Source organism: Tribolium madens, unplaced genomic scaffold (genome assembly GCF_015345945.1).
Source record: "Tribolium madens isolate multiple individuals breed KSU strain unplaced genomic scaffold, Tmad_KSU_1.1 Scaffold_20;HRSCAF=117;Tcas5.2_LG4, whole genome shotgun sequence".
In the NCBI taxonomy this organism is placed as follows: Eukaryota; Metazoa; Arthropoda; class Insecta; order Coleoptera; family Tenebrionidae; genus Tribolium; species Tribolium madens.
In genome coordinates, this window is record NW_025400985.1 from 4066541 (window position 1) to 4081288 (window position 14748).

Genomic DNA, 14748 nt, shown 5'->3' on the forward strand with positions numbered 1-14748 from the left:
AACGACAAGTATTTTTTATCAGTAAATAATATATGCAAAGTAAAAATAATAAATGCACAATAAAATAATAAAGGCACAGTAAAAATAATAAAAGCACAGTAAAATAATAAATGCAAAGTAAAAATAATAAAAGCACAGTAAAATAATAAATGCAAAGTAGAAATAATAAATGCACAGTAAAATAATAAATGCACAGTAAAAATAATAAAAGCACAGTAAAAATAAATAAAAGCACAGTAAAATAATAAATGCAAAGTAAAAATTATAAATGCACAGTAAATATAATAAATACACAGTAAAGACAATGACATAACATTCTTTAACAGGGGCCATATAATGTTATGTAACCAAAACTGAAAATTCTTTAAATTTTATGTTGTTTTACTAATTTAGATTAAAGTTACTGAGCGTTTATTATTTTTACTGTGCAAATTGTTTTTTTTTTTGAACAAATTACAATAAAGTACTGTGCGTGTTTTACTTAGCATTTATTATTTCTACTGTGCAAAATATTGAATTATACTAATCATCCTAAATTTTTTACTGTGCAAAAATTAATTAAATACTGATCATTTGTCATTTTATACTGATCAAAATTGAATTATGTACTGATCGCTTTATTACTACCCAATAAAAAAGCGACGTGAGTAACGAGAAAACAGTGAAACGTTTTGCCGAGAGTTTTGCAGATACACGGGTCTGCATAATTGTTTGCAGACTTTGTTCATTATTGTTTCAGTTGCACCTGCACGGTATAAACAAATCTGCATAAATGGTCTTTGTTTCACCAAGCTCAGAGGAGAAACAGGAAATTTGATACTTCATTTCGACTAGGAAAATTAGCGGTTGTACAAAAACATTTTCTAGATGATAGATAAAATATTTGAGTAAGAAAATTGCATGTTTAAATAAACTTATAAGCCTGAAATTAATACATTAAAATTCCGATGTTTCACTGATAAAAATTTGAAATATTTTGCTACCTATTTGAATAAAGCAAAACGGAATTCGAATTATACATTAAATTCATTTATATCAGGGTTATAAAATTACATTTAGGTTATTTTAAAAATCTAATTACAGGACTGTAAATGTCATTATTCAGAAATGTAATTATAAGATTATAAATGGGTTGCCACTACATCAAAAGGGGATGTAATATACAACCCCTCCTATATGACTGAATGGTGCTTAAAACTAATCAACTGTTTAGGTTTATTGATGATTGAAATTGTGGTGTAGGTATACTAAAAAAAAACATATTATACAAAATTTTATTTCAGCTGACAACAGCTATAATTTATTTACGGTCAATAAATTTGTAACATCTGTCTAATCATAACGAGATAAAATCAGCAAACTAATAATTGGGGCTAGATATGGGCGAAAGTTAAAACGTAGGTATACAATATGAGGGTTCTAGACCTATCCACTGAAGGGAATCTTAGATTTCATCCATTACTTTTGAAACCACGTTGACACCTTTGAGAACTGCTTCCAGACAACCCCTATGTCGAGTGTAATATTACAAGGTGGCAGGTCTTTTTGATAATTTTAATGTTTGGCTCTTTGAAGCAGCTAACTGAAAAGGTATAAGCATGATGCAGGTTTTAACAATTTTCCTGTTCAATCCGGTGTTTCTTTGTGATTCGACCCTTTTATATCTCCTCAGGAAAAGCAGATGTAATAAGTAAAAGCTTTGCTTGGTTTTCTCGAATTGTGTCAGAACTTTTATCTTTCGCATTCGTTGCAAATGGGTAGCACGACACTCTCCGAAGTAGTATACAGATGCAAGCTTTCCCGGAAAATTGATACCAATTATCGTTTCAAAACTTGAATATTTGTGAACTGAACTAAATTTTTCTGCACGCTGCGCACACAAATTGATAAATAAATGCAACGATTTGTATTTCGTTTATTTTGCGTTGCTGATAATTGCACAAAGAATGTTTTATTTTTCGAAAACGTGCTAAATTGCAACATTTTATGACATTGTTTTAAAATGGATTCCAAAAGTCTCTAGTAAAGGCCTCGTAAAATGTTGCAGCTTTAACACTTCCAAATCCAAGACAATGTTCCTTTTGCAATTTTTATGCTGTTTCGTAGTTCCCGGATGATACTTTGAATAACTTTTAAAATTCCTATTTTCCGCATGACATAATTCAAAGCCAATACTGAAGATAAAGGTTTACGAACCTACATCTAACATTTAGACATGCGTCATAGTCACAAGTCCTTCCATATTTCTGAATTCTAAACGAGAAAGTTTTGTCAAGTGCATTTATGTCGTTTCCACATCATCAACTCGAAATTTGTTAAATATTTCACGTTTCACAGAACTATTCCAAACCGATCGGAAGTTGGATTTAATTAACTATTGAACCTGTACATCCACAAACTCACAATTCTGATTTAATTTCAGCGTACTAGTTTAAGCTTATGCTATTAGCCGGTTCGACGCGTAAGTTAACAGCAAAACCAAATAGGTATCCTCATTAAAATTTTTAATTTTGATTAAATAAAGCTGACACTGTTTCGATCGGTAATTAAAGAAGAATTATGCAGATTCATGAAAAAGCACTTTTGTAAATTAATGAAAAATAGGAGGAGTCGAAAGACATGTAAAATGATGAATGAAATGACCAAACAAATCCGGTACGTAATGCCCGAGGGAAATCGACTTAAAATTTCCTTAAACATTGTTTGCAGAGTTGACAATGTCATCGTGTAGCTTACATTCCACTTTGGAAGCGTTTTGTTTCGTAAATAAATTGATTGGAGCATCTTTTTCTCAAACAAGACACAAGTTTTACTCAATATATTGCAAACTCTTACTTTTCGTACACTTTTCAACATTTCTTTTTATTATTTATAATATTTGGTGGTGGTGCCCAAACTCCCGACATATCAGCAGACAGCTAATTAAGACTCTAAACTACTTCTTTAAAATGATCATTGTCGTGTCAACAATTTTAAATTTTATGGTTTTGAAAAAGAAAAATGTAGCACAACTCATTCCAAGTTTCAAAGACGCAGAAGCCATGTTACCGAAGTTGAAAAAAAAATGGTCTTGTTTGACTTACTTGGATTTAATTTTTGTACTTTTCGCTATTGTGCCAAGTTTTATTTTTCATATAGCGTATGAATCTGATTGTTTAATTCAAAATTTGTTGGATGACGTGGAAATGGTGCAGTTATTGATAATTTTACTAACATCTTTGAAATTTCTAGCATTACTATCAAAATATTTTGACCAAGCTAACAATTTTTTAAATACGCTTTTGAAAAGTGAGATATTCGTTAGTAATACACAAATGAAAACAATCAATCAACTTTATGGGAAACTGTACCGCATACTTGAATTATGGAACAACATTTATGGAATTTTTTTACTACAAATATTTCTACACATTATGGTTGTTTTAATAGACAATCTGTTAAATTTGGTGCAAGAATTTAAATTGGGTTACAATTTTTCTTGTAAGGTGTTGATCATATCCCAAATCATAGCGATTTATTTGGTAGGTGTTACATTATTTTACTATTATTTTTTAACGAAATATATTTATTATTTCTTGTAGGTTTTGTCATTGCTTTTATCAAAAATTGGTTACCAGATATCCGATAATAAATATAAAACATCCAAAATTGTTTTAAATGGTTTAGTTGAAATAAATTTAAGAGGTGGAAAGCAAAAGCAGTTGAATCTGTTGTTATTAAAGTTGAAAACGTGGCCACATTTTGTGTCAGCTTCTGGATATTTCGGATTGGATTATGGTTTTTTCTTATCGTTGTTGGCAGCAGTAGTTAGTTACATAGTAATATTACTGCAGTTGTCGTAACTTGAAAATTTGAATAGTAAATACTCTGTGTATGTAAAGCACAATGCATATATCAGCACGGTATGATAAATGGCGTCTCAATGGAGCTTACAGCAATAGACTAACAACACGTGGAAAATCATTAATCTTAATTTAGTCCGTAGACATTCTCGTGTAGAGTAATGTAAAATTTATTTTCTTTACTGGAACTTGCTGTGTACTTCTGACAGTTAAAACGTAATTGCTTAAGTTTTGATTTATTGCTAAAAGCCATACCTTGCGACACATAAATATGTTAAAGCTTTTAATTAATTGCTGCAAAAAGTATCGAGACGAAAAATTTTTCTCTGATAAAGTAAGAAATACATCAAGATAAGACGTCACAGGCGTCGTGTGTACTCGCTTTATCTCGACGCCTCCATAGCGAAGCTAATTAACTTCCTTTGAAGTTTATTTGTTTTTACAATAAATTTAGACGTGATATTAGTCCTAGAAGTTCTGAATTCAGAATGCGTAAGATAATATGAAACAAGGTATAACAGATGAAAGGTCTTCACTAGTCCTGAAACACACACGAACATGTAATTTCCTGCCAAGCGCAATTATTTCGCTTAATTCAAGACAAATTCAGTTAGAAACTACATGAAACACTGGTGGTTTGACCTGTCAAAGGGTGCAAAATAGATGTTCAAATGAATAAAATAATTCTTGATCGATGGAGAAACATCAATTTATTAGTCGGAAAACTGTTTTCACAACTTTGTTTACACGACGGGTAAAGCTCGGAAATGGAGTACATACTCTACTAACCTCAAAAGCTTATCAAGATTTTTTCGTTTCCTGAACTTGTTTGTGAAAGGATAATCATGTATCTAATCAGCGGCGGAAAATATTGAAACTGATAGTGTTTGAAGCGCAAGAACGAGCTCGTTTTGTTGCTAAGCGCACAGATTTCACGTAGATCTCTGGAATTCTATGAGTTTTTCAAGAGGCACGATTGAAATTAACTCACAAAGAATCTCGTCTCTTTTTCTAACTGGATTTTATTTTGAAATGTTTTTGCAGTATTACACTTAAACGTAATTTGTACCATGTGAACAATAATAAACACTCCAGGATCAGGTTCAAGGAGATCAATAGATGAGTCGAACAAGACATGCGCTGTCTATTCCCTCATTTCTAAAATGATCTATACAATCTATTCGTTCTCTGATACAAAATAGGAATTAGCCACATTTAAAAAGAAAAACATTAAAGAATCAATTGTTGTACTAGAAAATTCCATTAATAAATTAGTCTTTTGAGTTGAATTAATTATTTAATCTCTACAACTTGCTGTGGTTAGTGATTGTGTTGGTATTGACTATTAAGTTTTTAAATGTTTTGAACAGGCAAGTATAAATCGAGTATTATAAATTAATGTTTATTAGAAGAAAGACATCTTTGTAAGAAATTTGCCTTAAATTTCAGGAGAACCTTTAGAAAGGATTACCTTTTCGACGAACTTAAAACTTAATTAAGAACAAAGTAAACATAGGTAGGTTAAAAAAATAATAAGAAAAAGTTAACCGTGAAACAATATACACATCGATATCAACAAACTGCTAAACGAAAGACTTGTTTTAATAATTTAATCAACAAAGCATACATTATTTTTAACTGGTGGATGATAAGCTTTAGGAAAGTAAATTTTTAAGGAATAAAATTTCTTAGAAATATACTCGCAGGTAAAAAACTAAACTTATACTTACTACTTAAGTACTTGACGCAATAAAAAAATTTGTGTTGTAAAAAATACAACTTTTCTTTAATGGCAACATGTTTAAGTACACTTTTTTATCACTTTTAGACAATGTTATCAAAGAATTTATAATTCACACTTAAAATAATATTTTGTATTTTATTTCTAAAACTAAATGTTGCGACATACTGGGTAAGTCATTTATAATAAAGACCCTAACCGATTTTCAGAAGCAACCCAAAATATATTCTCACAGATAACTTGACTTTTATTGCGTTTGCAAAATTTAAATTCTTAATTTTAAATCAAAGTAACTAGGATTTTATTTCAGGTGGGGTGGTCTTGTTGGTCCATGAAAATGCAATGAAAGAAGGCGGATTGAAAAGCATTGCTCATCTTTAAGCACACGTTTTTATTTTAAATTGAAATAAGAGGTCCTAATAATTAAACATAAAAAAATTCTGGGTTTAGGATGTTCCGTTTTTATTGTAATAAATTTAAACAGGAGATAGAATATTCAATTTTAAGACAAAAGTTTCCTATGAACAAGGGTGCGTCTTTTAATAGGTTTTTTCCAATATTTTCACAACCGTTTCAAAACAAAAATTTCAAATTGGGTACAGATGATAACCTTTATACACCTAATCTAGTACAAAGATAAAATGTAAAAAAATTTAATTAGGGGTTTCCTAAACTGGGTGGGTTTGGGGTAAAAGTATTCTAACTATTTTGCCTGTGGTTTTTTGTTACTTTCATCGACAAAGTTCTAAATTTCATAGTTTTTCATAGAAAAAAAGGTCTACTGCGTTTTTCTATATAATTTACCGATATTCAGTAAAATCGGGGTTTGAACAACAACCTGATTTAAAACGGTTGGTGACAAAGTAGACTTGCAATCATCAAAAACTTAAGTGTGTATAATACTCGTGGTGTTTGGCAAGTAGTTTATTTTCGGTTTGTGTGCTTGATTTTGAAATACTTATGTTCATTAATTAGGTATCTTGGCGTTAATTTGCAAAAACACTATAACATAACTAACCGTTGACACCAACATATTAAGAATCATGGTGTAATCAGCATCAAAAAATCCAGCCGCAGAGATACACGTTTTCCTGTTTTGCAATTGTAAACTGAGAAGTTGAAGCATTCTCTGCACTTCTTTATTATGCTTTGTGTTTGATCTGAAAGTGTTACAAATTCTCTGTGTATTTTGAAATTCTCTTGCAATTCTTTGTGACGGTGCAGCTATCATAAAACTCAACACCTAAAATTGCTTCAATTACTACTAAATTCTTCTATTCGTGTACGTTTTACCAAAAAAAGAGTAAATTTTGTGAGTGTAGCTACGTTTACAACAACAGTGCGAATAACTGAAGGAAAGGATACTTGAGATAAGCTGAAGAATATTCCTTGGACCATTATCAATGGAGTCACAATTGAAGTCCCCAAAATTTGTAGACCAAAAGATTCGTTAAATAATCCGACACAATCAATTAATTTGTCATAGTGTTTTAAAAATGAATGAAGCTCTTTTTCTGACAAGACCTGTTTTGTAGACAACGTTTTAAAAAGTTGGCGATTATGTTCGCACATCAAGTGTTTAAGTAGCTGAAGTATCATAAATATCTTCATTACCTCCATTGCCGTAAGATAATGGTTATAGTAGACCATACCAAATACCATGAACTTTTTAAAAGTCACTAAGTGACCCACCCAGTACGTCATAAAAATCAACCAAGGAATCATTGTCATCTGAATTAAAATGAAGTCAAATTTTTGCATTCTGATCAATTTTCTTTCAGTTTGACGACCAACATTCCGATTAACAAACCCAAGAAGATCCTCCATTGTGATTAACAATTTATCGATGCTATAGCGTTTAAAATATCCATTCTGCAGGGTAGCCAACAAATCAATTATATTTATAACAACATAAATTAGAATGTAAAAAAACGCATTTAGTGTCTTTGAGGCAAGAAAACGTATTACTAAAGTTGAATACAGTGAAATCCCAGTTAAAGTAACATAAAGTGCACTGACTGAAAAAATATATACGGAATAAAGCTTTGTCTTCGGCTTTTGTAAAGGAAGCCCGACAAAGTTTAAGAAATTTATAAAGATAGGCAAGAACATGGTTACCAATTTTATGAAAGCTTTGCGGTTTTATATTGTACTTTTGATTGCACCCACGAGAACCATTAAAGGAAATTTGATTAATAATTTATTTGATTCTTAGTTTTATACGATGAGAGTCGTGTTATCATTTATGGAAATTGTCATAATTTCAGTTTTCCAGTTTTATCGCTTTCGTTATTTATTAAAATCGAAATTTTGTGTTTAAAGAATTTTAACTCTTTTCATTGTAAATGTTATTACCTTCGAGATAAGGTTTGGCAATGACCGGTTGTGACCTTTAGATTAAATGTTATATAAATCATTTTAGCCACATGTTTTATTAGTTTCTTAAAATGGCGATTTTAAAGTTTAAATAGCCTTCACCCTACTCAATTAAAACTCCTTCAACCCCTGATGAAGATATTAAATACAAAAAGTAACTAAGTTTTTGAGAATTTTGAGGAAACATCTTAAACTTTTCAGGTATCAGGAGCATTTAAAATTAGATCAAACTGACCATCCACAATTCGGATTTGCTCCCTTTGGTGTTGAAAGAGCTGGAACTATACATTTAGCCTTCTTGGTTAGAGAATCTAGAGCAAAATTGCTTTATATAGTAGACGATGATCAAAATGGAAGAAACTGAAAAAATACTGGAATCTTGAATCGGTTCGATTTTTGTCGAATGCAGAATCCAAATTTGTTTATGAAGACCCAAAGTAATTTTCATAAATCGTGTAAAACTTTAACAAAGAGGTTTTTTAGTGTCCGAGCTGTTGTGCTTGCTTCACGGACATATACTCACGAAGAGATAGTAACAAAAGCTTTAAATCATGATAAAGCAGTTTTTTGTGAGAAACCTGTAGCTGAATAACACGATAAAATCAAGGCTTTGTGTGATTTAGCAAAAAAAGTGAACCAGCCTCTGTTTTGCGCATTTAACAAGTTTGTAATTATTACTTTTTGGAAATGTGTACTTCAAGTACCAACTTTTAGGCGTTTTGATCCTTCCTTTGCTGCTATTAGAGAGAGTTCGCAAGGGTGAAATCGGTAAAGTTTCAACCGTAAAAGTTTGCAGTCGCGATTCTGCTTTGCCTTCCATCGAATATTTAAAAATATCCGGTGGCATTTTTCACGACATCGACATGACTTTATACATCTTGGGGGAATACCCGACGAAAGTTATGGTCATGGCGAAAGCCAACATATCAGAAATTCACGAAATCAATGATTATGATACCGTCGAAATCATGTTATCGTTCGACAGTGGAGCTCTCGGTATTATAGATCTAAGCCGCCACAGCATTTACGGTTATGATCAAAGAGTGGAAGTCTTTGGACAAAAAGGAATGATTAAAGCTGAAAATCAGCTGCCAATTCACAACGTGGAAACTTACACTGAAAAGAGCGCCAGCAAGGCCTCTTGCTTACTCCTTTTCCTCGCGTTATGCCGATGGTTATGAGATGGAAATGAGGCATTTCTTGGATGTTTTGGAAGGTAAATATCTTATTTTACCTAAATCGGTTTCGAATAAACACGCATATTGCCTCCTTTTGATGTCAAAGCTTATTTTCACTTAAAATTGCTCTGCGGGATAAATAACACAGGCGCTTTTAAATAAAAATGGAAAAACTGTTTAGTTCGTTTTTATTTGATGCAATACAGGCAACCAAATATACGCAGCATTTGTTTACAAAAAACATAGGCTGTAATTTTAGGTGGTAATAAAGCGATCAGTAAATAATTCAATTTTGATATGTATAAAATGATAAATGTATTTAATTAATTTTTGCACAGTAAAAAATTAAAAGTGATTAGTATAATATAATATTTTGCACAGTAAAAATAATGAATGCTAAGTAAAGCACCCACAGTATTTTGTTATATATAATTTGTTCAGTAAAAAAATCCAATTTGTACAGTAAAAATCATAAACGCTCAGTAACTTTAATCAAAATTAGTAAAATGACATAAAATTTAAAAAAATTTCAGTCTTGGTTACATAACAAGTTATGGCCCCTGCGCAAGAATGTTATTTATTATTGGTACTTATTTTTATATTACTAAATATTTATTATTATTGGAGGGTGGTATATGGCCCCTGCGCAAGAATGATTTTAGCAAGGGCTGGAAACTGTGCACAAATGGTAATCAGTGTAATCAAAGTACGCCACTCTTTGCCCTGCTGTGCTCCTGAAACCACAATTTTGTTTTTAAACGCTTTGCCATATTAACATTTTGTTTGTAAATGTGTGAACATTAAATTAATTAGTTTTGCTAGACATTCATTCATTGTCTTTACTGTGCATTTATTATTTTTACTGATCAAAAATACTTGTCGTTTAAATAATATAGCTACTGTGCATTTCATTTGTCCCCTTTAATTTTCAAACTTGTACTGAGTTCGTCTTGTTTCAGGTAAAACAAAGATTTGGGTTGATAGCAATGATATTCTCGCTGTGACGCGAATAACATCAGCTTGCGAGGAGGCAGTAAAAACGCGGAAATGCGTAGAACTCAAAAGGCAGGATGATGAGAAACCGAAATTAGTTTGACTGTGTTAAATGTTGTAAAAAATATCAATAAATCTCTTGCTTCATATTTTGTTTTATATCAGCGTTCATATTTTTCATAATCCCTGGAGATGTAAAAAGCGGCTGCGTAATACCATTTTAATTAAAACTTGCTCTTTACCGACAAGCGTTCCTATTTCATCGCAGCTACTTACTCGGTTCGTGCATTTTTAAGAGGTGATTTTTCCGACCATTATTCTGAGTATTACAAAATTATGAGCGAACAAACATCCATCATCAACAGCATCCAATCTGCTGCCAAGTGTCACAGCCGATCGATCTGCACACGTTTCATTTTGGCCGTTTTTACGCTGATTGAATCCTCGTTTACCCTCGAAAACTCATTAAAAAACTTGTTCCAACGTGCATGTAGAGACCGGATTATTTTGTGATATGAATTTGTATTGGATTATCTCCTTGGGGGTTGCCAATCTCGGGGACATAATTTACTGCAAATTCCTATTTGTGTCGATGTTTAACTCGATTCGCCGATGGAAATTTAGCGCTTGACCCAAGAGTCTTGGCGAGAGATTTCAGCTTTAATTTATGAAAACGACTTTTTTAAAAGCCTTCCTGAATATTTCGGTTCCACAGGTTTCATGTCCTCTCATGCAATAGAGACTATCGTAGCTCATTTTACATTCAACTGAGAAAAATAAACACTTCAAATTTTATTCTAATTTTACTCATTTTTTTATGGCGCTAAAAGTTAGCTAACTGTTCAATCATGACCAAAAGATTTTTTTTAATTTTTTAGTTTTTGTTGTTTAAAGAAAAAAAAAAACATTTAATTTAGATTTTCATATTTTAGTTACAAGACTCGTTCACCAAGAAGATTTAAAATAAATATTTAGATTCCATAATCAACTGAAATACTCAATGAAACAATAGCAAATGAAAAAAGTCGTAATACCTACTTATTCGAAACTAATACGAACAATGAATTTTAATTCAATATGCGGTTGTATTATTCATTTGATGCAAAACTACAATGAAATTAAAATTGTAGTGGTCACTTTGTGTTCGTAAATAATAAAATTTGTTGTTTCAATAAATGTGTTAAAATTACGCATTAGTACTTGCAAATTGCAATAATGTTGATAAATAGATTACGCTAGATTTGCAATAATTATTTCAACAGTTTAAAATGCGTCCTCTAGCATTAAAATGTTATCACATGGGTAGTAATTTGATTTTGGGTTAAAGTTGGGGAAAGTTTGAGAGTAATAATAGATAAAATTGTACAATTTTAGTAATAATACCACTGGCAATGACACAAATTTTGCAAATTTGCAAATGCAATATTTGAAAACACATTTTTTTAAGGAAATAATGTAGCTAATTAACACTTTTACTAATTACACTGACCGTGTGCTTTTTATCTGCCTGGCCTTGAACCTAAAACATAATTTCTTGTTGACAAGTCGTTAGATATCTATTGATCAACTCACATTTTTCGCTCGTTCTTTGCAAAGTCCACGCACGTAGACATAATCAGGTCTACAACCGATAGATGAACTAATTACACCGTCATTTAGAACGCCTTCGAGTACGGGATTTAGGGGTAAACAATGCTGCACAAAAGTCGATCAAAAACTTTTTTAATTATTAAAATTAGAGTATTACCACAAAGCGCAGCACTGCAAGAAGTAGAGAAACTTTTATTAAAGTAGCTTTAAGCGACATTTCACAGACTGATGTTTCTAAACTTATAAATTAAGAAATGTAAGAAATAAATGAATACAGAATAAAGGTTATCGTTGACTATGCGCAATCTTTTAAAGTTTCTTAACAATTGTAGAAAGAGTTCACATTTTAACTGCAATGTTTTTAATAGATGAGGTATTTGTAGTTATTATTTGTAGAAAAATCACTTACATGATTCAAGAAGACCATAATGGCCTACAAACTTTGTTTTTACGAACATATCCTGGTTGACAAGGAGCAACTAAAATGCGTCTATTCATATTTTTAACATCAATAGTCATATTATTTGAAGAAAGCTAAAACTCTAAAATAAAATCAATACCCCCGTATGTTGATTTTTACCAAAAATGAAACGAAAAATAAAGTTGTTAATAAAATTATGAAGATTTTGAACAACATCACTCAATAATTGCGTCGTTTCAAAGAATTTCAGTACACTGCAGTATAGTAGGTTATCAAATTGTTTAATTTTGTTAAGTGTACGTGATTTAAATATAAGTTGAGTTGAAAACAGTGATAATTAGAAACTTGAGATTACTATAGATATATAAAACCTATTTTTTATGAGAACGAAATTTTGAATTAAAAATATTATAATTGCGGGGTAAATAATAAAGATAAAAAAATCATAAAATTTTAAATATTAGCCTACATTTTTTGTTTATTAAAATGAACCCTCGTTTACAAAGAATAAGTTTGTAAAACGTAATGACTGTAATTCTAAGTTGGCTATTTTTATTAAAAACAGTAAGAAAAATATAATTTCTAATAAAATTATGGTGAATTCAAACATCGTTACTTAATAACAGTTCGTTTTAAATAATTTAGTACACTGAGGTGAAGTAAAAGATTGTTTAATTTTTGTTTACTATTCGTTATGTAAACGTTATTTGAGTTACATTAACAATTAGAAACAACAACAAAAAATAAAAACATGATTTTAGAAGAATTAATTTACTAAATATTTTTACAAATATTTTTGTATGTTCATACACACCTAAAGTATTATAACTCAACATCTAATTCTAAGTAGTAATTTTTGATACGTATCTTCATTTAACAAAATAAAATTATTTGTATTTTAACACAATTATCATAAAAAAAATTAAAAAAAAATGCAATTATAAAATATAATAATTATTTTGTTTTGACTGATACAATTTTTAAAGAGTTTGGGATTGGTGATGGATTTTCAAGGTAACCAATTTCTTTGCAACCATATTTTGTCATCTCATGCGTAGGAGAACAACGCACAGGAGTTATGACTGAATTGTAGTAAGTTTTTTGGCCACTAGTATCTGATACAATCTAAGAATATAATAATAAATACCATATTACATCAAAAGCAATTTTTCTTACCACAGTTCTTCCTAATGTATTAGAAATTGCCAGCAATAATACTATTACAACTTTCAATAAATACATCATTTGCAACATTTAACTAAATTAATTCAGCAAAACCAATAAAAGTTGACTGTTAACAGCAAACTCAACAAGAGCTCGTCTTAAGTAAATTTATATTATTGTTTTTATACTGTTGGACTCTTATCGTTTCTAGGTATAGAATTTGTTTAATATTTTTTTTAATAATCTTGTAGAAAATAATCAGAACTAATTTTTCAAAACAAATTAATTAGTAAACCATTACCGATTTACAATTTTGTAATTTTTCTTTACCAAAGGCTTTTTGTAATACTTGCAATCAGAAAGGTAATAGAACAGATCAAAATTAATATTGAGAAACCACAAAAAACTTGTTATCAACGCTGAAAGCAAATGTAAACTAAAATCATATTTTGCTTGTCTTAACAAGTTATCACTCGGAAGAAATCAGTATATGTATTTCAATGATTTAGTAAATTTCTAGCCTCAAACTTAATGAAAGAGGATCTAAGCCAACGTTTGAAAATTTTCTTAGTTTTTTTTTTTTTTGGGAAAAATATAGCTTTACTTTTAGTAATCTTACGAGTATTTGCTTGCAGAAATGTTAATAAATAATTTGAAACTTATACCCCAAAGTTTGACGTTAATTTTTAAGGTTGGAATATAATTTATTTGGTGCCAAAATACACATATTTTATTTGACAACAAAGAATTTTAAATTTTCGAAAAAATAGATATTGTACATTATAATGTAGTGAATAAAAAATAAAAATGTAACAAATATGAGTACATGATAAGTAAATTTTATCAAAAATATAATACGAAACAAATCTTTAAATTTTAAATTATGTCATAGTAAACACAGAACTACATACAAATTCTAAACATACTTATGTAGAACATTAGGTTATCACATCTGTATTTTTTTAGCTCAGTGTTGCAAAACATTACTTCTGCAGTTTACTGTAATCAAATTAGATTAAAAATTCGACACAGAAACCATTTGAAGTGTACCTAGCTAATCTAAACCTAAATCAAACATGTGGAGCTCTTTCCGTATTAGGTAATGATTTAATTATACAGGTTTGGTTATAAAAAACGCCCCAAGCCATAACTACTTCATTATTTTAAAAAATAATAAAAAATAATTCTTTGATCAAAGTTGGGAAAGACGTTCGATCAGTATAAATAGATGACAATAAACTTTGTAACTTTGTTATAAGAAGTTTTGTCATATCTTTAAAATAATGGAGTTATAGCTCGGGGTGTTTTTTATAATTCAGCCTCAGATATGTAGTATGTAACTTAAAAAAAAAGACAAAAAAAAAGTTTCACTTAAGTTTTCTTTTCAAATACGGAGAAATTATTACCACATTGCTATCTAAATTAATGAAGTTATTAAAAGTT

At 30.2% G+C, this 14748-nt stretch overlaps 1 protein-coding gene, 1 long non-coding RNA gene and 1 pseudogene across 2 annotated transcripts; 1 reads left to right on the forward strand and 2 right to left on the reverse strand.

Annotated features, from left to right (window-relative positions):
• Positions 1 to 6550: 6550 nt before the first annotated feature.
• On the reverse strand, positions 6551 to 7695 carry LOC123005147. The gene is made up of 2 exons (XM_044398782.1): positions 6877 to 7695; positions 6551 to 6826 (listed from the first exon to the last, which is right to left on the reverse strand). Exons 1-2 carry the CDS (start codon positions 7693 to 7695, stop codon positions 6551 to 6553), a joined length of 1095 nt encoding a protein of 364 aa, XP_044254717.1.
• A 335-nt stretch (positions 7696 to 8030) lies between these two features.
• Positions 8031 to 10233, forward strand: LOC123005531 (annotated as a pseudogene).
• Positions 10234 to 11485: 1252 nt separating this feature from the next.
• On the reverse strand, positions 11486 to 12416 carry LOC123005486. Its single transcript, XR_006412751.1, has 5 exons — positions 12301 to 12416; positions 12130 to 12254; positions 11878 to 12070; positions 11703 to 11825; positions 11486 to 11649 (listed from the first exon to the last, which is right to left on the reverse strand). It is a non-coding gene; the product is annotated as an uncharacterized LOC123005486 (long non-coding RNA).
• Positions 12417 to 14748: the final 2332 nt, after the last annotated feature.

Bases quoted from the DNA above. Each gene is read 5' to 3' on its own strand.
- LOC123005147 (XM_044398782.1), bottom strand. From the start codon at position 7,695: ATGTTCTTGCCTATCTTTATAAATTTCTTAAACTTTGTCGGGCTTCCT. The intron at 6,827-6,876 runs GTAAAACGTACA...AAGCAATTTTAG, and splicing joins CAAAATTTACTCTTTTTTTG to GTGTTGAGTTTTATGATAGC.